Genomic DNA, 25,041 nt, shown 5'->3' on the forward strand with positions numbered 1-25,041 from the left:
ATCTAATTAATTGTAACACAGAGAAGAATTGATTTAAGCCTTTGAAATGAAATTTATTTAAGAGAGCTAAGTAACCATCTACTACTTGCTAACGTTCACCGTATGCAAGAAATAAAGAGAGGAAGAGAGAGAAAAAGAGATAAAGATAGAGATGGAAAGAGAGAGAGAGAGAGAGAGAGGAAGGAAGAAAGAGGGTAAGACAGAGATACGATTATCGGACAATTTTTCATTCGACTGAACGAGCCGACAAGACGAGCTAATAGATACACGGGAAGATGAAATAGCGGAGTATATTTGTGGCAAAGCGGTTCTCCTTCTCGATGGGGGGTGCTCGTATGCGGGTATCGAGAAGATACGTTTATGTTTATGCGCGTGCGCAAAAAGGGAAAGAGAGAGAGAGAAAGAGCGAGAGAGAGAGAGAGAGAGAGAGAGAGAGAGAGAAAGAGAGTAAGGGTGAGCAAAGCGTCGTGATTTATACTTGCAGCGAAGTATAACTATCGTTATCGGTCGGAGCTTAACGGCATCGGATTGAATCACCGTGGCAGACGCGTCAGAGAAGTCAAAAGTCGAGTGAAAGATGTTAACGTTAACGTTACTTCGTTGGAACGTAATGAGAAACGATGATATTATTTTTATTCATTAACGTGAACTTGAATCGAGATGATTAATTTATAAAAGGTGAAAGCTCGTGAAATTTCGATCCTATCGAGACTTTATTTCGAGGGGTGATCGAAGAAAGGGATGAGTGAAAGGGATTCGTATTAGTAAGAAGAAGAAAGATATGAGGAAAGGATAAAAGTGATGAAAAAATAAAGAAAATGATGAAATCGTAAAAATGTACATAGACACACGCATACACACATATATATAGTACATTTAAGTTTGTCAACGTTATCACAAGTGTCACGATATTGCGATATTTTCTAATCATGTCATCACTTAACCCTCCCTCATTTCTTCTTTTTTATTTATTTATTTTTTTTTTGAAATAGAGGACAAGAATGAGTCTCTCTCTCTCTTTCTCTCGACGACAAAGTCACGTAAAAGCTAGAAGAAAGAGAGAGAGAGAGAGAGGGCAAATTAAAGGAGATTTACAGCGGGTGCACGATCTCGTCTTATTAACGCTGGACGTGCTTATACATTCGATGAAATATGCTGGTACGTAACGGTCGAGGACTCTAGCTAGGTGAGCGAGCCACGATATCCTGCTGTTTTCGACCGATCCCAAGAAGGATAATAAAGTCGGTCTTTTTAGATATCAATTTGACTGGCACACGTACTTACTTACTTACTTAGTTAGTTACTTACTTACTTACTTATTTGCTTACTTATTTGCATGCCTATTATTATTTCCCACTGTTTTTTATTTTCATCGGGACATTATGTCGAATTATTTTTTGAGATATTGTTAGATCAACGAAGAGGAATAAGAAGAAGAAGAAAAAACATTATAACTCACAGAGATGCTTCCTTTATCCTTTGCAAAGCGAGGAGGGCTGCAGGGGATGATACGAATACTGGGTCGGGTGGTTCCATCACGCAAACGGATACGTCCCTCTCTCTTTCTCTTTCCCTTTGTCTCTCACGATCGCGATCTCGTTCTCTCTCTCGATCTCGCGTTTCTCTCTCCCTGATCGCGCTCTCCCGTTCCTGTTGTCGTTCCCTCTCGTTCTCGCCAGTCCTTTCTCGCCCTCTTTCCCTTTCTCGTGTCCTCTCTCTTTCCCGATCTCGTTCCTGTTCCCTTTCCCATGCTGCTTCCCCCAAAGATGGCAAGGTTGGCGACACTGTAAACAGAAGAAATCCGTGTCTCGATTTAGGTTGTTAGATCGATAGAAATCATTTTTAGAAGTTCGTTGAAAATAGGTATAGAAAGAAAGAAAAAATAAGGAGAAAGAAGAATTGTAATAATTCAAGGCGATTAAATTCGAAAAGATCATAATTTATCCGAAACGATTTAACTTCGTTACTTTTGTACGTGCGATCGATGTCGATGCCGTTCTTTAAAAGATCGTATCGAGGAGGAAAGATCGAAGATCGAAGGTCGAAACTCTCGGGAACGACGGACAACCTTTCGCGGATAAACGGGCTACATAAACGCGGTTCGTTGCGAGGCACACGCAGCAGGTCGCTGACAAGCTTCGAGCAACCGAAGACGTTTCCACAAATCATTCGACAACGAATCACGTAACGCGTCATGATTCTCTCGATAGATACGGTTCTTTTTTCCCTCGTAATTCCGAAGGACTCATCGGAATTTTTAAAAATGTTAGATCGTTCGTTATCTCTCTTTGATATATGTATCTACGTTTTGTTTCTCTCTCTGTTTTTTCTTTTTTTTTTTTACACGTGTATAATCGTACATTTCTCAGATAGAGTTAAGGGGGACAGGTTAAGCGTTAGAAAAGTATTTAATACCGCGGTACTTAGACTAGCATAAATATCCTATTAATAACCGTCAAGTTTTAAGGATTAAAGTTTTAGCTCGTGCTTAAGGTGTCGGTTTAAATCCATGGTACATTAAAGGAAATCACTTGCGTTAAAGTGGCGCTGTTAACTCAATGCCAATTAGTCGATTCCATGGCCGATAATCGATATTAACGTTTGGCCTGTCCGTCTTAAGTGCAAAGGTCCCTTACCTTAAGGATTTTAGAGCCCTAGAGAATATTATAATCCGTTAAGCATACGAAGAAATTCTTTAGCGACCTTCGACATCAGTGGACTGTTACTTTGAGCTCGCCACGGTAGAACGATATCTTCTTGCTTGGTGCTTACAACGTGCGCGTGGTACAAGAGGCATGTTAAACGTCCATGACATTACTGTTACTAATTAATACTCCTGGTCAATAGATTGCCAAGTAGCGTTCATGCTAGGAGAGTTCCGATATGTTAAGCCTTTGCTACACAGCGAACGATAATCTATTGACGTTCGGAGACTCGCTTTAATTTTAAGTAGACGCGTGCGCCTCTCCGATCTTCGTCCAAGTCCGCGTCCAGGTCCGGTACCTCGTGATCGTTATAAAATTGTAATTTCTAAGGGACTACCTCGTTACGCGCTAATAGTTCTTTCACCATGCTAAATTACTCGAGTATGTAATTAGTAAACACGTAATCGCGGCTATCCTCTATGGGTATTCGTTACTTTGTAATCTTCTAATTTTCTTGCTTGACGAGAGATAAAGAAAACAAAAAAAGAAAAATACACGCGCACACGCACGAATCTATATATCGTGAATATTTCATTACTATATCGTATTCGTACGTTCGTTGTCGTTACCAAAGGACGACGATTACCGAAGCAGAATCCATAAGATGGCATGTACCGTTGCAATCGGTTTACGAATTAAGTAGTACGCGATACGCTCGACCAGGCTAACGGGATTAAGAGATAATCGATTTGGGAGAGAGGAGCGATCATTTATGGCCGAGTCGAGCATGCGATATTGCGTAACGCGATACTGGCACGCGAGTTTTCCCGTCCGTCGTGAATCAACAGGGTGGAGATTTATGTAAACACGCGAACCGACTCGACGCGAGCACGGACAGACGCACACGGACACAGAGTTTCGTTTCGACGATGATCGGACCAACGGAGAAGGAAGGAGATAAGGGAGTGTCGAATATGGATGACCAAGAAAAATTTCTCTCGCTAACGGTGCCGAGGAATTTTCAATTACCTATATATTTCATGAACATTTCTTGATACGTTCGAAACGAATTTGTACTTGCAATTAGTCGTTTAATTAATCGATCCTTCGAACACAAGTCGCTCATCCACCTTCGCCATTCATCGTCATCATCACCCTCTCCTCCAGGCATCATCTCGTTAGAGCCATTAACACAACTCTCTCTCTCTCTCTCTCTCTCTCTCTCTCTCTCTCTCTCTCTCTCTCTTTCTGTCTATGACCGAGCACTACGATCTTCGCTATCTAATGGATGTCGGACTCATCCGAAGATTCTGACGGGTCTTCTCTTCTTCCGAAGTTCACATCGTGTCCTCCTTTTTCTTCCGACTCGCCCACGCCAAGAACGAAGTGTACCTCGAGCATTATCGCTAATAACGTGGACTTACTATTCACTATCTCTCTTTCTCTCCTCTCTTCTATCGTTCGTTGTGCCTGACACGGACGTGCTATGATCGAGCGAGCTTAGAGTCAAAGGCCATACGTAATTGATAATGTTAAATGCTGAGGTTAATCCGCCGATTTATGAGCAAAGTATGTAGCGTGGATTTTTCAAATTTACCAATTTGAGGGATAATCGGTTGACGCTAATGGACCGCTGCCAAGGATACCTGCGTGAAGAAACATAGGAAGGAAGGAAGGAAGGAAGAAGGAAGAAAGGAAGAAGAAGGAAGCTGTAGGATAAAGGGAGATAAGTGGGTGATCAAGAGAGAGAGAGAGAGAGAGAGAGAGAGAAAGGGAAGGATGAAAGCGTACTTTACGTGCTCAATAAGAAATAAAACACATGGCTTAGCTAATCCATGGGAAGAAGAGGATGAACCAAGTGGGAGGAGTTGAACAAAGAGAAAGAGAGAGAGAGAGAGAGAGAATGAGTGAGATAGAGAACGAGTCTATATCCGTTCTTAGCTGCGTCGTGCACTTTGACCCCCATGGAGAATATTCGTATCGGTCTGCTAACGGTATGCCAAGCGGAACTATTGTACTCGAAGACGATACACGCTCGATTTAAACTCGCGATTGTAAAGGAGGAACGATGGATTTAAGAAAAATTTTGCAACTCTTCGAAAATAGAAATTAGAAGGTAACCTGTTGCGTTGTATCATCGATTATCGGGGGTATATATTGTAAGGAATCTAAGTCGTTCTTATACGTGACTAGAAAGAAATGAAGAGAGAAAGAAAAGAGATAGATAGAGAGATAGATAGATAGAAAGAGAGAGATAGAGATAGTTTTACGTTCACGTTCTCTCTTCTCTCGTTTCTCCACCTTCGACTCGTCGATACGTGAGCACGAGTAAGCGCACGTTAAGTGGGTGGACGTGCCACCCGTATCGTGGAACTCGTTAGACGTGAGTTTTTAATTAAGTTTCCGGTTTAACGAACAAAATGAGGATTAGTCGGCGATCCGCCTTCTACCAATTAATCCTAGATTATTATTTCTCATCGTGCCGGACCACGGCACGGACCAGGATTTATCGCGCGAAATAACAGGTACCAACCGTGTTATGACTATGACCATGCCGATTTACGTTCTAGTAAGTAATAGATATTTCGATGGATAAAAATTCGTCATTACCGTCGGCTTCTTCTCCTTCTTCTTCTTCTTGTTCTTGTTCTTGTTCTTTCGAAAATTGTGCTTGAAATTAATTAGCAAGCTTGTAGAAGAAGACTTGCCAACGTATTAACGTTGTCTTTTATAATAATTAAAAGCCACCTCTTTTACGTTCCTCGTGTTAATTGCGAGTTATAGCAAAAGAATATATATATATATATATATATATATATATATATATATATACATATATATATGTATATATTAAGAAAGCATATATATATGTATATAAGCCTTCAAAGATTTTAATCGTATTCAATATTTTAATGGAAAGTCTTAATTATCATTTTCAATACCAACGTTGCGATACGAAATAAGAAGCTTTTCGAATCGGATCGTATCATCAGGCTCATCGATTCGAAACTACCTAGAGTACCGTTTATGTTTCTTGGAAGAGTTTCGAAGAACGGCGAGTTCTCCTGCGTAATCACAAGGAGGGATCCAGTGTGGGACGATGTTCACTGGTGAGGGCCGAATAAGACGTTAGCATAACTTGCACGGAATTGATCTGCAAGCGGGCATAATAATTCATTCATGGCCCGGGAGGTATCAGGATCGAAGACGTCAAGTAAATTTTTTAAAAACGACGTCGACTGGTTTTTGATCTGTAACTCGATATGTAATTACAGTGTTTTATATATCTACGTTCTATCTATTTTCTTTTCTCTCTCTCTCTTTTTTTTTTGGAGGAACATGATTAATAATCTTTCAAGTTTTTATCTTTAAAGGATTCTTTTATGTCACAGCATGTTCGATGTATTTTAAAACTTTTTTCAGAGTTCCTCTTGAATATAATCGAAATAGAGCAATATATAATTCACTTCTTTAGTCCACGAACATTTCGATTTTTGCGAGAGATCGATCGAGTCTAGCTAAGAATATAGATCAGTGTTTCGAGCGGAATAACAGATGATTTCGATGGAAATACATGTTGTTTTATTCGTGTCCGACGTACCGATGGATTAACTTAGCCCGAGTAAAATCGATGTTGGAATTAGAAGTAAGTGGATAAGAAATTCGTTTCGTTTAATTCGTTCGGATGGTATATATATAGTTTGAATAAAAAAAAGAGGAGAAAAAAGAGAAACGAATAAATAAAAGTATACGACAGTTGTTGGCGAGTTCAAGGAGGGAGGAGTTGCATTCGATTCGAACATCTCGTCATAGTGCATCTTTGTTGGCAATGTCTTTGCGAAGGAAACACATAGGGTATATAAATTGTCGAAGTGAGGCGGGACACTTGGCGGTTGGTGCCGATACTCGATAAATCTATCCGAGCGTGATAGACGAGCCGAGGTGTGCAGGTTGGCTTTAGCTTGGCATGCCGGTGCATCGTCGTGGTGCATTCGAGAGAGACGGAGAGGAAGAGAGAGAGAGAGAGAGAGAGAGGAAGATAGCATGGTCGAGAATGCACGTCTCTTCGTCGGTGCACCTTCACCTGGTAATCGTTTGTAGATGAATCTCACCGCGTGCTGCTGATTCTCTCTCTCTCTCTTTCTTTCTCTTTATACTTTTTTTCTTATCTCATTTCCCAAAAATAAATGATAGATTTATTTATGGAGAAAGAGAGAGAGATGGTAAGTGTGAAGGATCATCGGTATTATCGAGCTTCTCATAGCTGCTGTTGCTTGATATTTATGAATAGTTGTTTAACTTGCACTTGAGTGCAACGTTTATGAACATTACTTTTGAATTTCATACTTAGTTATGAGAGAAAGAGAAAGAGAAAGAAAGAGAGAGAGAGATAATCAATAATTTCTTAAATCAAATCCGAAGTAATCCTCAGATTTCCGTAATTCCAACCAATGGAATGATAATATCTCGAATACGTAGGTCTTTATTAAACGTTAGCTGGGTTCAATCGCAGATAAGTAAATAGTTAGATAGGTTTGGCCAACATTCTGGACCAAGTTGCATAACGTAAGCGTTGGTACGCAACGTAGTAGTCTTTAATTGCTGGAACATCGTTATTACAAAGCTTTCGAGTGATCGTACATATGTATTACTTTGCTAGCAGTATATTCAGGAAGATAAGGAGTTACCTGGCACGCACCTGCATACGTACGAATTTAAACGGACACCCACGGCATTAAATAAGCGTGTCGTTCCTTTTACACATATATATATTTATTTATTTATTTATTTATTTATACACATACATACATATATACATATATATGTATATCTATCTATTTCTCTTTGTATATATATGTATATATATGTATACATATATGTACATATGTGTACACGCGAGCACGATCGAGATACGACCGAGAACGTTCGCGTCTATGTAGATATACCTTCTCTCGTATCGTTCGCACACTAATCTTCGGGATAATGTATTCTGCGGCTCGAAGATACGGCCTTACCGCCGTGCGGCCGATCGCATTGCACCAGTACCGCAACAACGTATCGTACGGGTTGCGGAACGAAGGTCGAAGCGAATTATTGCTTAGATCTCGATATTATGCGGAGAATATAATTTTATAATAATCCTTTCTTTTTTCGTTGGAATTGATTTTTCAATCAAACTTGATTTTAGTTTAGAATTTAGGATTTCGGATTTCGTTACTAGGACAAAGTAGATGTGGACGGACACAGTTCGGATGGGGTGAAATGGTTAATTAATTACCCATCGTCCATATTGCACACCTCGTTAGTCGGTGACCGGGTGGAATATCTCGAGCACGTCGAGGAGCACGACCGATCGCGTAATCGGCCTCTCCTCCGTGTTCCATAAATGGTTAGGAGTAACGAGAAAAAGCGAGGGACACTCGGTTGACATAGGCCTACTACTACTACTACTACTGCTACTATTACTATTGCTATTACTATTACTATTACTATTACTATTGCTACGACTACGACTATTACTACTACTGCTACTACTGCTACTACTATTACTAGTACTATTACTATCACGGTTCGTTTTAGTCGCGACAAATTCATTCGTCTCGAAAATCTTCGAGCTCGCATTTATCTTATTTAACGAGCTTAGAAAAGTAAAGTATAATATCTTATAATAAAAAACAAATAGACGAACGCGTTAGACAAAGAAACGTTTTAGCAACTACATTATTTGATACTTTTCAATATACATACATACACATATATATATATATTCCATTTATGATAAGAAATTTATTTCGTTTTAGACTATTCTAACGAACCTTACACGATCGACTAGGATAAATGATTTTTTTCTTCGATAGTTCTCGTATAGGAACTACTTCGTATCTCGATCGAAGGGAGCGAGAGAAGGTGGACTAATCTAGTTACGATGTCAGATCGATATTTTAGTAAACCATTTAATGAAGCACGGAAACGGTACGGTTAACGTAGCTAACTCCAACCAGCCACGTATACTTCTACTTTTGGAGATAATGGCAGTTCCTGTCCATTGCCGGACCCAGAAGCTCGTTATTTCCCTCTAGAATTGCTACCTTAGCCATTGCCGTTCGATACCACTTTGGCGTTATTGCCCGGTGTCCGATCAAGATGGACCGTTTCTATTACCACGTCTCGTACACTCGACAACGTCTCCCCGTTCGTACTCTTCTTGTTTTTGAAACTCAAAAATGGCTCGCCGCTTACGTTTTCCGATATTATTTTCTTTTCATTTTAATAACATAACATTTACGTCGAAGTATATTAAGAATCCTCAAGGATCATCCTTTGAATTTATCGTGCGCGTTGAACTTTATCGAATACCTTAGAAAATTTATTCCAGAAAAGACATTAGCAAATTCTTAATGCACCTTTTCCTTTGTTGCACTTCGATTTGCATTATAATGCGATACTCGAGTGTAATACTTGTTCGATGCCACCGTTCGAACGCATACTCGACGTGAAGTACTCAACAATTATGTAAATTCGTACCGTCATAATATGAGAGTTAAATATACATACAGAAAGAGAAAGAGATAGAGAGAGAGAGAGAGAGAGAGAGAGAGAGAGAGAGAGAGAGAGAGAGAGAACAAGAGAAAGAGAGAGTGCATCGAACGATTATCGAAACGTCAGATAGGCGAGTCACAGGTGTTGAATCAAAATTATTCTTCGAAGTACATTTTGATCGTCTAAAAAAACGACAGGCACGAAGATAAAGACCTTAACCAAGGTACAGTAGTATATCCTAGCGAGAAAGGATCCTTTCCTTCCGCGATTCGAACTTTCACATCGTACGAGAGTGGAATCGTGCTACAGGTGTGCGGGGTCGTCGAATGCCGTTGGAGTTTTACGAGGTTAATGTGCAAAGGCATCGTCGTAGTCGTCGTAGTCGTCGTAGTCGTCGTCGTCGTCGTCGTCGTCGTCGTCGACGTCGTAGCGCCGGTACATTTACCTATTTGCGTGTGTTTATATATAAGAAACACATACATATACATAAAATGTACATAGATATCAGAAGCAAAGGGGAAATAGACGGTCAGACGAAGAGAGAGACAGGTGGAAGAACTATATACGTAGAGTCGAGTCGACGTTTAAACACGGTAACGTTAACGTCGTGATGAATTATACTGCTCGATAAGGTCGTGTGCGTTAATTTATTATCCATGTAATCTCCGTCCTTTTCCAGCACGCCTTCTTCTCTCTACCGGCGAGAAATTGAAAGAGAAAAATTGTTCGAAGTTGGTTTGCTGCTTTGGGGGATGCTGCTTGGCATCGGACGACGAGACAGAGAGTGAAAGAATGAAGATGAACGAAGAAGAAAGAAAAAGAAGAAGAAGAGAGGTAGACGAAGAAGAAGAGGAAGAAGGGAAGAGGAGAGAAGGTCGCATGGAAAAATGTCTAATTTATTGGCCAACCGTTGAAGAACTCGTACGGACTCCCTACGTATACATACTCAGCGCGTGCTCGTTCCTTTTTGTTGTTAGAAATACGCAGGTGAAACAGGCTTGGCTCTTTCTTGCGAAGGTTAAACACCTGCGACAATGCTTCTCGACGCCCTGAACTTCGATGTCGTGACCTTTTCTTCCTCCGGCCCACCGATCCACGATCCACACTAGTCGTCTGTCTATGTATGTATCCTTTTATAGGTGTGTCGAAACGATGCCTTTCATCGACTTGATATCGGATACTTTGCTAGATACATATATATATGTAATAGCTAACCGTATGTTAATCGAAGGTTATACTTTGTTAAAGAAACATTTGTCGATCGTTCTCGAAAAGTAAATCTAGCATCTATAGATTAGGATTATTAACGTAATACCGAAGGCATAGAGAGAAAGACGGAAAAAATACGAAAGGGAAAGGTCATAAATTACGCTACTACTAGTAAGAGATAAGATTGATTTAGAAAGGATCTACGAACTGAGAGAAAGAACGTGCGATTTTCTTTATCTTAATTTCTTTTTTCGAAAAACTTCTTTCGTGGCATTGACGAGACGAGTCGATTAAGAAAGTAGTATAAATCCGTGATTAAAAAGACATAGGTTATATCCTCTTAGAGTTAGCCGTGGAAAAGAATCCTCGTTTCCAGGCTCACACAAGATCGGTGTGTACATACGCGGTATCCCTTTCATTGGATCCTTCATTATACTCACTTATAGTACTCGCTTATAGCGCTACGTAATCTCGGTCGCATCTCTGATTTCAATCTATGCACTTACAACGCTCAGCACGCGAACGATCTACAAATCAGGCCTTAGCTATTTCTTTTCATTTTTTCTCTTTCTCGCGTGTATTCTCGGCTTCTCTTTCTACGCACGCGTTGCGTAATTTGCGTGAGTTATTGGCTCGTGGTAGGTCCAGTTCTCGATCCTGGTATCGGGAGCATTCGCAGGACAAACAGGTAAAGAGAACGAAAGGAAGTCGAGGGGGATCCTTTCTCAAGAGTTTAGAATCTAATGTAGGTGAGAGAGAGGGAGAGAGAGAGAGAGAGAGAGAGAGAGAGAAAAGAAGTGGAGGAAGTGGAAAGAGAAAAAGGACAGAAGGATTTTCTTTTTTCTTCCATTTCTCCTTTTTTTTCTTTTTTTTTCGGCGAAATTCTGTAACATTCGATTTTCCATATCGAGAACGAAACGAGACCGTACGATATATTTCGAAACGATCACTTAACGATATTCGGCTTATTTTTTTTCCTCTCTTTTTTTTTCTTTTTCTTTTCTACTTATTTTTTTTCTCCTTTTTCTTTCTCTTTCTTTTTCTCTTTCTTTCACTTCAATCCTTTACTTCTATTCCTTCTCCAGGGATAACACAGATCCGATCGGAATCGCACGGCTCCCACGAGACGCCTCCTGTGTATACGATTAACCGTAAACGGATAAATATTATGGCTGAGTAGGGTTTGCTGCTCGCGGAGCAAACAGACGCGGTCACGGGAAATTAATTAATTATCGCAAAGCGGACGAGTGCCGATTGCCGTTGCAAAAGAGCCATACACTCGTCAAAGGAATGCACGAGCGACGCACTATTATCCGAGACACGCTACCGTGTCGTTCGTGAATTTCTTAAGATTCGAGAAGGAATCGATTCCGCATGAAAATGCCGATTTAGAAAGGTAAGCCATGTTTCTCTTGATCGCGTTAGAGATTTGTCGATGGCGAGGCATATACGATTGCGATTTTCAATTCAACTAGTATACAGGGAATTATCGGTCTCGTTAAATTCTATAACGTTCGTATATTTCCTACAGGCAAATCGGGAGTCTTCAATAATAATATCGACATATCGAAACTCTGATCGTTTCGATCTATGAGAGAGCTTGTCCTTCGAGGATTACGGTACGTTGAAGTATGAGGAGGGAGGGAGAGAGAGAGAGAGACAGAGAACAATGCAAGGCGATGCGATAATCATATTGCACAAGGTAGTTTGTCTCGCTCAAGGCTAGTGCGTTTCCAGTGGAATGAGATTATTTCCCGCAAAAGGTAATAATCGACAGAAACGTAGTCCGGAGCTAACCCGTGAGCTTCCCACGTTACGAGATTTATTAAATTCCCTAGCGAGAGAGATGAAATAAAAAGAAAAGAAAGAGATGATAAAAATGGAAAAAGAAAAAAACAAGGAGAAGAAGAAGAAAAAAGAGGATACACGCGCTTATAGTAGTCCCATCGCTTTTACATACATCGCTAAGCAAAACGTCGAGATCTCACGAACATCCAAGAGACGTTGTTTGCAACCACGAAAATACCATAAATCACGCTCACGGTCTAACCTTTTTTATTCATGCTAATGGAGTAAACCGTTCGTTAAATTTCACGATTCGCGCGTTAGACGAGATTCTCTAACGGATAATGTCCTTTACTTCGTTTATTACGCTCTTATCGAGATCCTCGTTGACTAGGAGAATGAGAGCGTTAGGTGCGAAACGAAGAATTAACTTCGTTGCACCTTGTATAGGGTACCTTATGGCTTTAGTTAACTTTCGGACAAACCTAAAGGCCAATTTTCTACTCTACTCTACCAGTTTAGAAGCAACGACGTTTTACGAGATAAACGATTCTTGATATTTAACGAGACGAGTTCGGAGCTTCGAGTTTGAGTTCTCCTTAGTAGTCAAGTGAAAGCAAATAACGAGGTTAGAAAAAAGTATGTACACCGAAAGTGGGGTACGGATTTGACGATGCAATTTGGGCCACAGCAAATTATCTTCCCTCTCTCTCTCTCTCTCTCTATCTCTCTCTCTATCTATCTATCTATCCGTCTATCTTTTTCTATTTTAGTAATACTCGTCAAAGTAATAGATCCAATTTAAGACGCAATCTCGAGGCCCACGACGACGAGATTCTCCTCATTTTGCTTGAAACTGCATTCGATCTCTACATTCGTCCCTCTACGTTCGCAATGCTTCCTCGCTGGGTTCCTTTACCAATAACCCAATCCAGCTTTGCGACGACTCCCCAGACACGATTTGTCAATCGACTCGGCGGACTCCATTACATCGTAAACTCGACGAAAGTTACATCGACGAGAATAACCAAAGAGATTGTGGAGCAGAATTTCAATGGAAGATAAAAAGAAAAAAACACGAGAAAAAAGAAAAAAAGAAACAAACAAACAAAAATAACAGAATAACAGAATTGACGGTGCACGCAAGTCGAGATAAAAACGAACGAAATCGATCGTTCTAATTTCGCTTTTTCACTTTTATTTTTTGTTTAATTTATTAAAAAACATTGGTATTATATCGGTGTCGTAAAATATTACGTATCTAATCAAGCAATCGTAAAAGATATTAAACAAGATCGATGATAATGAATCATGCATTCCTGTCTCTACACTCATGTCTTCTTCCTTTCTCTATCTTTCGGAGAATAAGAAAGGAGAGGTCCAACAATGGGTACATTATCTAAACGTTTATTACGTAGCTAGTTTCTCGCACGATGAATACTTTCCCACGGTTGATCGTCCTCTTAAAGAATGCGTCCTCCCTCGTAACAGGGTGTTCCATCTGAGATCTCCAACACCTTCGATCTTTTCGATATTTTCGAAACGTTTATGAATTCAATATTTTTATTTGTTTATTATTTCAATGATAAATTTTGTATATATATATATATATATGTGTGTGTGCTCATACGTAATCCAGCTGATCGTCTTTTCTAAGCAAAGGCGGCTGCAAAGAGATCGAAAGTGGAGCATTGTCAGTGACTCTCAACTACGCGCTTTTTCCAATCTCGATATTCGTCTAGTCTCATAATTTTCATATCCGAAGATAACGTCATCGAGTATATTCGTGAAAGTGTAAGAAATCAAATATGAATTTATCGCACTCCCAATCGGATTTTTATTCCATAGTATTTGCCAATAAGTATCGCTTTTTATGATATTCGAAAATGGGAAGGTTTAACAAGCGATTTTCTACGAAGGGTTTCTCTACTGTTCGAAGGATCGAGAGTGAACGGCGAGCGTGCGATTCAGAAGGATCGTCCTTGAGAGGAGGTACAAGTCCGTTTTTAAGATCGTCTGGGAAGAAGTCGATATTGCGAGATCAAAAACCATTCGTCTTTACTTGGACGAGAGGGTATTAACAAAGAGAGAGAGAGAGAGAGAGAGAGAAAGAGCATGAGAAATATGCAGAAATCATCGTCATCGTCATCGTCATTATCATTATTATCATCATCATTATCGTCATCTTCATCATCATCATTATTATTATTACTATTATTATTACTATTTTATTATATATTTCCTGGTGGATGGAGTACATAAATCATATTTATAAATTTCGATTGTATATTATCGTAAAGAAACAACATGAGATAAAGATAGGAAGGAACACTCGTAAAACGATCGAAACTTGCGAAATCAATCCGTCAAAGTAGAACATTCGCGTTGATAGAGATGGTTGGTAGGAAAAAGTAGGTCACAATGAAAGGTTTTTAATTACGTTCCCGATGGACTTAGAAAAGAAATCAAATAAAGAGAGCAAGGAGAGGTTTCTGACAGGACGGACGTCCATCATCTCGTCGTATTCTTAATGCATATAAAACCGATCCCTCTTACTTCGTAAACGTTCGCACGTTCTCGTGGAGAGAGACGACGACATAGTCGTCGTCGTCGTCGTCGTCGTCGTCGTCGTCATCGTCGTTGTTGTAAGAAGAAGTGAAGGTAACGGCTCTCGAGCATCGAGACGACGATCGTGCAAAAAGTCTTGGAGTCAATTTGTCGTCGAGTCGATTGACTTTCGATCTCGAGTGAACGCGAGAGATATCGAGGATGATTTTAAGGATGCCGGGATTACAAGAGACGTCTCGTTCTGTAATCTTTTCTGATTATATATTTATATATTTATATATATATATATATATCATATGTATGTATATATAAATATGGATAGATAAATAGATATATAGCTAGACAGATGAATAGATAGATAGATAGAAGAATTCTATCGGTAAGGTGTCCGCGATCAGTGACGTTATTTCTTGAATTCTCACGGCGCGGCGCGTGGATTCGAAAGTAGCGATCTCTGTGTATGTTTATACCGTTTTATACCGTCGCGAAGGGAATAGCGATGTTTAAGAAAGGCAAAAGTGTTCCTCCGACTTGCGAAATCGGATCGCCTTCGATTTACTCGAGCGAACAGGTACCTACCTACGTTGCCATACGTTTCAGATGCAAATGCAAGGTGCGGAGAATAGTCCGCGCGTGCTGATTCTCTTTCTCTTTATCTAACTTCATTTCTTCCTTTTCTTTTCTTTACTTCCTTCTCTATTTATTCGTTTGTGTTTATAGAACGTATTTTAAGATTTTCGTCGTCTACCATCGCCTCGTCGAAGACACGTTTTTGTTGCATCGCATAGAGAAGACAGAGAGATACTTACTGAACTGAGTTCTGAGTTCCATTGTTTGTTACACTGTTTGTTTCTCTGCGAAACTGCGCGAATCACGTTTTTCCGTGATTCGATCCGGTAAGATGTAAGCTAGGACGTGTGCACATGTCTAGATGTTCGGTGGCTTATCGTCGACGAGACAGCACGAGTCTCGTATCTTCGAGATCGATCGTCGCGCAACGAGTCTACCATGTTAAACCCTCCGATACAGAGTAGACCAAGTAAAAGCGAGAGAATAAATTCGATCCTAATATATAAGACTTTTTATTTATGATTCTGACAGAAATTTAGTAGAATAATCTTTGGTATTCTTCTTCTTCCTTTCTTTTCTTTTCTATCTCTTTTTTTAATGCGTCATGCGAATCGAGAATTATCGCACGTCGTGAAAATTTAATGCGTCTACTTTCTCGACGATGATTTTAATTCGATTCGAGACAACTAAAAAAGAAAAGAAAATACTTTCAAGAGAAGTCTGCAATGTAAGAGGAAGAGAAACAGAGAGAAAGAGAGAGAGAGAGAGAGAGAGATAAATAGAAAGAGAGAGAGAGAGAGAAAGAGTCTGTTCGAGACTCGTCCTTATCAGAAACACTTGTAAATGCCAATTTAGCATGGAATCTCGCGCATTTGTTTATCTTTTCGAGAGAATATATCGTTTTGCGAGTTAGGGGAAATAAAAAGTATGACAGAGAGAGAGGGAGAGAGAGAGAGACATAACAGATGCTCGTATAAGGGACGTAGAGAATTTTCTTATCTCTTGGCGAACACGTGTATAATTATCGTCATTCAATTAAACCCACTCCAGATTCGGAATTGCCGAGTCGTAAAAAATTTGTTACTTTCTCTTGGTGCGTTTTGATTTTTTTCCTTTCTTTTTTTTTTTCATTGCGTTCGTCCTCTCGTTAGTCAATATTTTGATGACATCGGTCCTTCGCGTGTATCATACGCATGAAAATAAAAAACGTCGTTCTTTCGAATGATTCATAGATACATATCATATTGCGAACGACAGGCAATGTTTACATTCTCGCGACGCGTTCATACACATTTGCCCTCTCGTACCCTTCACGTACGCACGAAGACACTCTCACGTTCGTTTCAAGAACGTTAACAACGTATTCAAGTTCAGTTTCATTTAGTACTTCTTACGATACAGTTGAGTCATCGTTTCCGATCTTTATTCTCGTAAGATCTACGTATATATTATCTTCGTATATACGTAATTTGTAGTGTAAAATTAATTACAAAGTATTCGATCGCTGAAGTATTTAACGACGATGGTTAATTATTTATGCGACATCGTTCGAATTATTTCATAATTCTCGACGCGTAAATATCCAATGTATATACGATAATTGTTACATAAGTATGCAAACTGTATCTCGAAACGAGTCTTCGGTCATCGTATATACATCTCGATTTTAATTTCCTGTCGGTTAGATCGTCCTATTTTTCTCTTTTTGTTAGTTACGGCATTTAATCGTGGTGCGGTAATGCGATCGATTGAGAACAGTAGAAACCGAGCCGGATCGAGATCGATTTAACGGCACAGGTGATCCACGATGTCTACGATGCACCGCTAAAGAAGAAGATGAAGATGAAGATGAAGATGAGGAAGGAGGAGGAGAAGGAGACGAAGAGCAACGAGGGGAAGGGGATAAAAGAAAAATCAGTCGCAATCTACATACATCGCGGGGTCATATTAGAAGTAACGAGAAAGCGGGTCGGGAGCCACGCGCAATTTACGAGCAATAAGCGAGCCTCCTGGATCTTGCCGGTAGAAAAAGATTGAGAGAGAGAGAGAGAGAGAGAAATAGAGAGAGGAGACGTCGTTAGGATCGGAATATGCACGGCCACGACCTCGGTGAGCTCGAAGTCGGTTCACCTTTCCTCGACGACTCTTCATCCTTCGTGGCTCGACCCACTCTCTTCTTCTCTATCTTCAAGTGCACCTTCACCGACGACGCGTGTGTATAAGCTTTTGCGCACCGATTTACTAGCCGCCTCGTCGGTCGATTTCTCGGAAGCTGGACCTCGAGAAGATGACGCGTTAAAGCTAAGCGAAGATTCGCCAGAACTCGTAGTGCGAGTCGTTCCCCATTGTGTTGACTGATTACAGAAGCGAAGAGAGAACTCTTTCGACATTACTTAGGTACTTTCTTAATGTTCCAAAGCGAATAAATATTTCGTGAGAGAGAGAGAACGTATGTACCTCCTATCCTCGTTGCGATAGTTGGAAGATGTTAACATCAGTGAATAAGACCGTACTAGAGACGGCGTACTTTGTATAGATCAAATATTCAAACTATACCTTTTTAATTAAATTCGATGATCTCTACTCGATGTTTTATCACGGTTGTGTATTCTCTTGACAGAGAACAGGTCTCTAACCTATGTCTCTCTCTCTCTCTCTTTCTCTCCTACTCTCATATCATTTTTTTAGTTAAGGGAAAAGACTTCAACACTAGTAGATACATACGAAGAAGTCCTTCGAAAGAGATTTTATTATGCGACAAGAGAGGAGGAGAGTAGGTATTCCTCTTGACGGAATCAACTTAGAACGGTGTACGTACTCAACGTCATTCGAGAAGAAGGAGGATGCATCGCGCAAGCTTGGAGAGTCTCACGTTGACCGGCTTGGAGGACTTCGGTTCGGAGGGAGGAACGAGGGAGAGAAGAGAGGCTTGTGTGTATCCGGAGCCGCGACATGGAAATAGTCGCGATAAATCGCTCGCCACGAACTATTCCATTATAAAGCAGCATGCCTCGAGGTAACATGGCCGCGTAAGACGTGGCTTTGTGCACGGCGCACCTACCTGTATGTGCATTGGCTTCTGCCTGTGCCGACAGCCGCTGCACAGCCGCCTTTAGACTTCTCTTTCTCTCTCTTTCTCTCTTCCTAGGTATATTTTTCTTTTCTCCGGAGTAGGAGGATTTCCCTGAAAGCTTTCTACGTTTCTTCCGTGAACGAATCGTCCCTTTATTGTCTTTATCGAGATCGATCGGAAGTCGGACAGAAGAGAACAGAAGAGAACAGAAGAGAACAGGATAGAACAGTACAGGACAGGAGAGGATGGAAAGACGACGAGTCTCTTAGAAGGTATAGTCCTTAGGAACGTATTAGAAACGTCATAACTCTCTCGTATATTTTTCCTTCGTTCTTTATTTCCTTTCCAAGGAACAGGATTTTCGTCCGAAAGATTTTTCATCTTTACTCACTCCCTATACTCGTAAAGTATTCGTAGACGCAAGCAGACGCGTAAAGGCACTCTGAACGCAGGAGGAACGGCTAGGAGGTACGGCTGTTATTACTCGCGCAGATTGATGGAATCAAGTAACCGGTCATTTCGCGGGGGAATCAGTGAGAATTAATACCAGGCTATTAATTTCTCTCGGCTTACAGTCGATTCCCGCCGGTTTCAGTCCGTGCAACGTGCAACGTGCGCTTCGAGAGGAAGAGCATCGCTCGGTGTACGAGTAAACAGCTTCGAGGATTCTCTTTTGTACGAACTATCTCTCTCTCTCTCTCTCTCTCTCTCTCTCTCTCTCTCTCTCTTCATACGTGATTTAGACAAGGTTTTTACAAGTACGGGTCTACGAAGAGTCTTGAACCCTAACGCGAACCGTTGCCTCGACGCTGCGTGCCTGATGAACGTCTCGGGGCCTTACGGTGTGAATTTATGCCAGGGTATTAATTATGCGATCGAGTTCTGCGTTTTGCCTACTAGATCTTCGATCCGAACGTGGGTACCTCGGTATCGATTCTATCGTTGATTAAAGCGAGAGAGAGAGAGAGAGAGAGAGATATGATGATGGAGTTTTACGAATTACGAACGCTATACACGATCGCGATATTCTTCCGCTATATGAAGAATCTTAGAATCGTCTTGGGTGAATCCTTTGAAAAATGTTTATATAGAAAAATGTAGTAGAGTATTCGAAGTTCTTCGTGTTTCATCGTCCGAGGTGCATCGTGTAGTTAAAGCGGTGATTACGAAAGCAAAGGTCATTACGATCTCGTACCACCGTGAAATATTCCATCGTCGAGGTTAAGCTTTATTTACTCTCGGCAAGTCCGTGAGCCGTGTTGGACAAAGTTGCCGGTACAGGATTCTCATAAACATAGGCTTTCAGCGATGAGAAAAGAAAAATCAGTGAGAGAGCTCCACGCGAACGCAAGCTGCGGAACGATCCGAGTAGACACGAGGTAGACGCCAGGCAGACACCACCACCACCGTGAGGATCCGTCTCTCATAACAGACCCGTCAGCGTCTTCGAGATCTACCAAGAACGATCTTCTCTTCGTACTAATCGTATTTTCTATCCTACTCGTAAGACGGTAGGTACTTGAAAGAAAACACCATGCGTTCTCTCTTCGTCTATCTAACTATTTAACCATCTCTCTCTTTTTGTCTCTCTCTCTTTTTCCTTCCTTTCCCACTCCCTCTTTTTCTTTTTCTCGTGGAATAATAAATAGGTGCGTACGCGTCACTTTTCCCAACGGAGCACTTCGATTTTCAGTGTAAATGCAAAATCATGCGTAATTTATGCTGGCAAGCGACACGCCTTGCCACGAGAATCCCCGCGGCGAACTTACAACGGCTTCATAAAGAGCCTGCCGTGTTGTTGGGCTGCTGCGAGTAAGTATCGCTCTAACACTTTGCACCGATCGGTCGTTCTTTATTTCTTATTTAGTCACTCACGGTACGGAGTAACAATTGGCACCTATGAAATCGACGATATCGTTTTTTCTATCGTTCTCCTTTCTATTTTTTTTTTTTTAATCGATCAGACGATTGATAAAATTCGCTAGAAAAATTCTTAGGAATATCGATAAAATTTGTTGAGACTTTTATAGATACAAAATCCAAACCGATCGCCATCGTAATTTCCAAGGATAACTGATCGTAAGTTATATTTTAATAGGGTATATAGTAGCAAATACACACGCACACACATACATATATATATATACACACGCGGGGTCTCTCTCGATGGCGATAGCGATGGCGGCCTTTCGTACGGGGGAGCACCAAATTGAGTGCCGCTTGATCGAGAGCCTTTCCATCGATCTTGACGTCTAACAGCATCGACTGAAATACTACTCGAGTATCGTGCTCGCGTTCCGCTCGAGAACCGTGTCTACCTAAATGGGAAGCTAATTGCGTTGGAAGTGGACAGGTGGAAGGATCATTCGTCCAGTCTAGGCTCGCTAATGAGTCGCCAAAATGGACTACTACTCAACGTTACTGCACCGTCGTGATATACAAAGTGTGGTCTCTTGTCTTTCGTTGGCGAACGACTCGTTAGAAAAGCCAATGGCGATTGACGAGGACAACGAGGAACTCTCGTGGTTTCTCGAAAGAAATCGTAAATATAAAACGACGCCTTTTACTCGAATTCTTTATTTTGCTCTATCGCGCCAGGACGAAACGACTTTCTGCCGGAAAGTATTTCCTCCCGCCTTTCCCACGGCTTAGTTAGTTACTTAGAGTTATATATGCTCAACGTTCAACTACTTACTACTTGTCGCAATTAGGAAGATTGGAATTCGAATTTTTACGATAATCCTCGAGGCGCAACCTTGCTAAACGCGCACGAGTTTTATTTGAAATCGGCTATAAATCAGAGGCTACCGTACGAAAAGAAGAAGAAAAAAGAAACTTTTCTCTCTTTTTATTTATGTTTTTTTTTTCCCTATTTCCTTTACGTTTCGCAGACTGGCGACAAGTCGCCAACGTTGCTTTATACACACGGAGAATTGAATTATAATGTCTTCCGTTGCGCAAAAGCCAGCTCGTAATTCACGCTTCGACGATAAAAAGGGCTAAGAGATACCAATTGCTCCTACGATTCGATGTCGTATCAAGTCGAGTTCCATTTCCTCTTCGACGTGTTCCAACGTACAAACGAGTTTTGTCATTTCGTTATCTGGATATCTCTCTCGCTCTCTCTTTCGCTCTCTCTCTCTCTCTCTCTCTCGTTTTTTTTCGTTTTTTTTGTCCTGCTCTCTACTTAGAGATACTTAATAAATCGTGCGATTTGTTCTGTCTTCGCTTTGCTGGATCGAAAATCTTTTTGAATATTTATGAACCTATATCGTTATTAGCTTGGATTTTTTTTTCCTTTTTTCTCGTCTTCTTTTTTTTCTTTTTTTTTTTTTTCAACGACGAAACGTCGAAGATCTTGAGAAACGAGGGTTAATCCTTTAATGCGTGATTTATCGTGTCTTTAGAAAAATTTTAAAGAAAAAAAAAAAGAAACAAAAATACCTATATAGCTTTGAAGTGACAAGATAAAAATATATAATACAGAAATACGACGTATTCGAATAATTGTTTAAAAATGTATGTCGTAATTCCGCGATCAATTGCGATTAACATAGAATTTCAAGTCCAAACTGGATGGGGACTCCTATTTCGGTAAATCAGTTTTACGTAACCTTTCTTCATTGTTCGGACATAAAAGGAATTGACTCACCGATCGAATCTCAGGTATCCTCGACGGAAATATATGCGAACTCGAACTTAGAAGGCACTTACCTATAACAGATAAATTGGAAAATATCATTCGAGCAAGTTCTCGAATTAGAGTATAAAGAAGAGAGTTGCCTCACTAATCCTATAGAATGATCTTCGCGGCGTCTTTTCTATCGTGGATACTCGCCTTACGGAAGGGAGAAGGATTAAGGATAACGATCGCCAGTTGGAGGAGTTAACAACTATATAGAATACCTTTTCGATTATATCGTTGGTACGTTAATACAAAGGACTCGCAGATTATCTCTGTTTGGGATGCGCAGAAAGGAGTCCTACCGTATTTGGTACTACCTAAAATTACGATCGCTTGCTTGAGAGTGTATGCTCGAGAGTGTATGTTCTATCGTATAGTTACCACTGTATGTATGTACATTTTAGGATCTCCCTAATGGTTCCTATATGTAATACGTTTACGCGAAACGCGTTATATCGAGGGAGTTGGAGGGTGGGAGGAAGAGGGAAATTATTTGCCTCGCGTTTTCGCATAAATAGCGAAAAGAGGGAAGGATATAGAGATAGATAGAAATAGAGAGAAAGAAAGAGAGAGTGTATTATACTCGTAGGAGATCATCGAGTTCTCGTTGCACCTGCGTCCGATCGTCCGTTCACCGGCCAGGAAAATTATCGTCCGATTCGCCTTGGATATTAGTTAGAAGTTTATATCTATATCGACGATTATAATCGGATCTGAATCACGTTTCTAGCCTCGTTAGCATCGCGCGTATCGTTCGAAAGCAAACGCGAGGTGTTCCCTTACCGCCTTGCCCGTTCAGATAGAGAATCTTCTTGTTCGAGTCGCTTGTTCCCCACCGATTACATCGCTATGTATATTTATCGTTGCTACGCGTTCACGACGTGCCGCGATCTTCTTCTTCTTCTTCTACTTCTTACTTCTTTTCTTTTTCCTCTCTCCATCTTCTCCCACCTCTTTTCTTATCCCTCTCTTTTTTCCTTTTCTTTTAATTTCCCTATTTCTCTCTCTCTCTCTCTCTCTCTCTCTTTCCCAATCTCTATCTCTGTTGCGTACTCGACGCACATAGATACGCTGATTATGGTGTCCCGGAGACGGAACGTACGAGCGGTGGTTATTCAAAGAGTATTGCAAAAGGAACAAATCGTTATCGAATGGTTAATTTCGAGATTATATACTCGAGTGATATGGTGTTAGCTAACCTTCAAGATTTTTTTATTAAGTACACGCAGAATAGATTTCGCTCTTACTTACGAAACTCTAGTTTGTAATCGACGATATACGATCTTTGATCGATCGATCGATCAAAGGAATTCTTTTCTCGTAAACTATTATAACCGGCTATCGAATAATGACGAGAAGGATGAGAATTTCCACGAGCTAGAAAGAATGATAGCTCCCTCGAGAGTCGTTCATCGAAGAAATCTCCTTTTCCTTCTTCTCCTTCTCCTTCTTCTTCTCTTCTCTTCTTCTCTTCTTCTTTTCCTCCTCCTCCTCCTCCTCCTCCTCCTCCTCCTTCTTCTTCTTCTTCTTCTTCTTACACTCTCGACCTTAGCTTTAAGCCAAAGGCCGACTTGTACGTTCGCGTTGGCATAATTGCGCTTTACGATACGGTTCGAGCAACATAATCGTTCGATTAATTAAGGTCAGCTACGTTCGACATCCGGATAATCGATGACCGATCATTACCGTCTATATTAGAAGAATTTAAAGCCTTCGATTACTAACTCTAGAAACGAGATTATTAATTACGATGTCTCTCATCTCTCTCTCTCTCTCTCTCTCTTTTCTCTCTTTTTTTTCTCTCTTTCTTCCTCTCTCTTTCGTTTTATAAGCAAACGAGGAAACTGGTTCACGAGTTTTGCATGCGTAATGAGAAACGAGAGTATCTTCTTTTCATTTATATTCGACCATTAATTATAATAATGAATATTCGTACGAGTTCCCTTCGACCATTTTACCTCGTTATTATATGCCGAAAGATTTCTCATTATTAGCTTTTATATCACGTCGACGTATCTGCTGAACGACACGTTGTAAATTCAAGAGCAGCATGCAACAATGAGCAACGATGCCCATAAAAAAAAAAATATATATATATATATATATTTATGTTGGTTTCGAGGAAGAGAAGATTTACATGCAGTTCAAGTAAAATAACAATTATATGCATGTTTCTCATCCCTCGTATTTGTTTTTTCATTTACTTTTCTTCTTTCAAAGAAATATTTTCCGAGAAAAAAGGATGTAAAAAATTTTTCAGACCGACATTTTTCTTTTGAATTCATTTGACACTTTAAAAAGTTCTCTCTCTCTCTCTCTTTCTCTCTCTCTCGAGAGAGAGACAGAGAAATGATCAGAAGAGGAAGCTATCGGTTCGATATCAAGAATAAAACAGTTCTGCAAGACGATTTTCGTAGCTCATGGCCGATCACTCGACGGATCCTCGAGATGAATCAACGCTTTAATAAATGATCCTGTTCCCCATTATGAGGATGGATGGCGAAGTGGATAACCTCGTTCTTCCGGAAAAGGGAAAGTCGGCCTAGGCCGGACCAAGGAGAGAAAGAGAGGAACAGACAATGTAAAGACTTATCTACGTCGACAGGTATAGAAAAGAAGATGTAAGAAAATTTTGGCTTCCGTTCGACACTTTTATTGATCTTTTATCAGATGATTATTATTAATGGAATTCGATAGAGTAGTTAGTATAATAGCTTATAAAATTGACTTTGGATATTCGAACTAAAGAAAAGAGAATATAAATGTTAGATAAGTCACGAGTCCTCGGTATCAATATGTTAGCCGTGTCTGAAGTCGTCTCTTCATTAATTACAACATATTTTAATGGTCGATCTGTTAGCTGCGAGCGTCTAGCGTGCGACACGGAGAAAAGTCTCCGATTAGGAAGAACCGCATCTGCCGACATCCATCATCGGCTGTCGTTTCGACGTTGTGTTCCTCGTCAG

The 25,041-nt window shown here is 40.5% G+C and overlaps 1 protein-coding gene and 1 long non-coding RNA gene across 9 annotated transcripts in view; one reads left to right on the plus strand and one right to left on the minus strand.

Annotated features, from left to right (window-relative positions):
• The window catches only part of LOC127069469 (Krueppel-like factor 3), a 244,791-nt gene that overhangs the window by 15,453 nt on the left and 204,297 nt on the right, over positions 1-25,041 (minus strand). For all 8 annotated transcript variants that reach the window (XM_051006543.1, XM_051006548.1, XM_051006545.1 and 5 more), the window contains one exon: positions 1,460-1,784. In XM_051006543.1, the coding sequence (XP_050862500.1) occupies positions 1,460-1,784 (325 nt within the window). The remainder of the gene's footprint in view (positions 1-1,459; positions 1,785-25,041) is intronic.
• On the plus strand, positions 7,943-13,680 carry LOC127069498 (uncharacterized). The gene is made up of 3 exons (XR_007783558.1): positions 7,943-9,620; positions 9,687-9,778; positions 9,865-13,680. It is a non-coding gene; the product is annotated as an uncharacterized LOC127069498 (long non-coding RNA).

This window comes from Vespula vulgaris, chromosome 15, assembly GCF_905475345.1.
Source record: "Vespula vulgaris chromosome 15, iyVesVulg1.1, whole genome shotgun sequence".
NCBI classification, from domain to species: domain Eukaryota; kingdom Metazoa; phylum Arthropoda; class Insecta; order Hymenoptera; family Vespidae; genus Vespula; species Vespula vulgaris.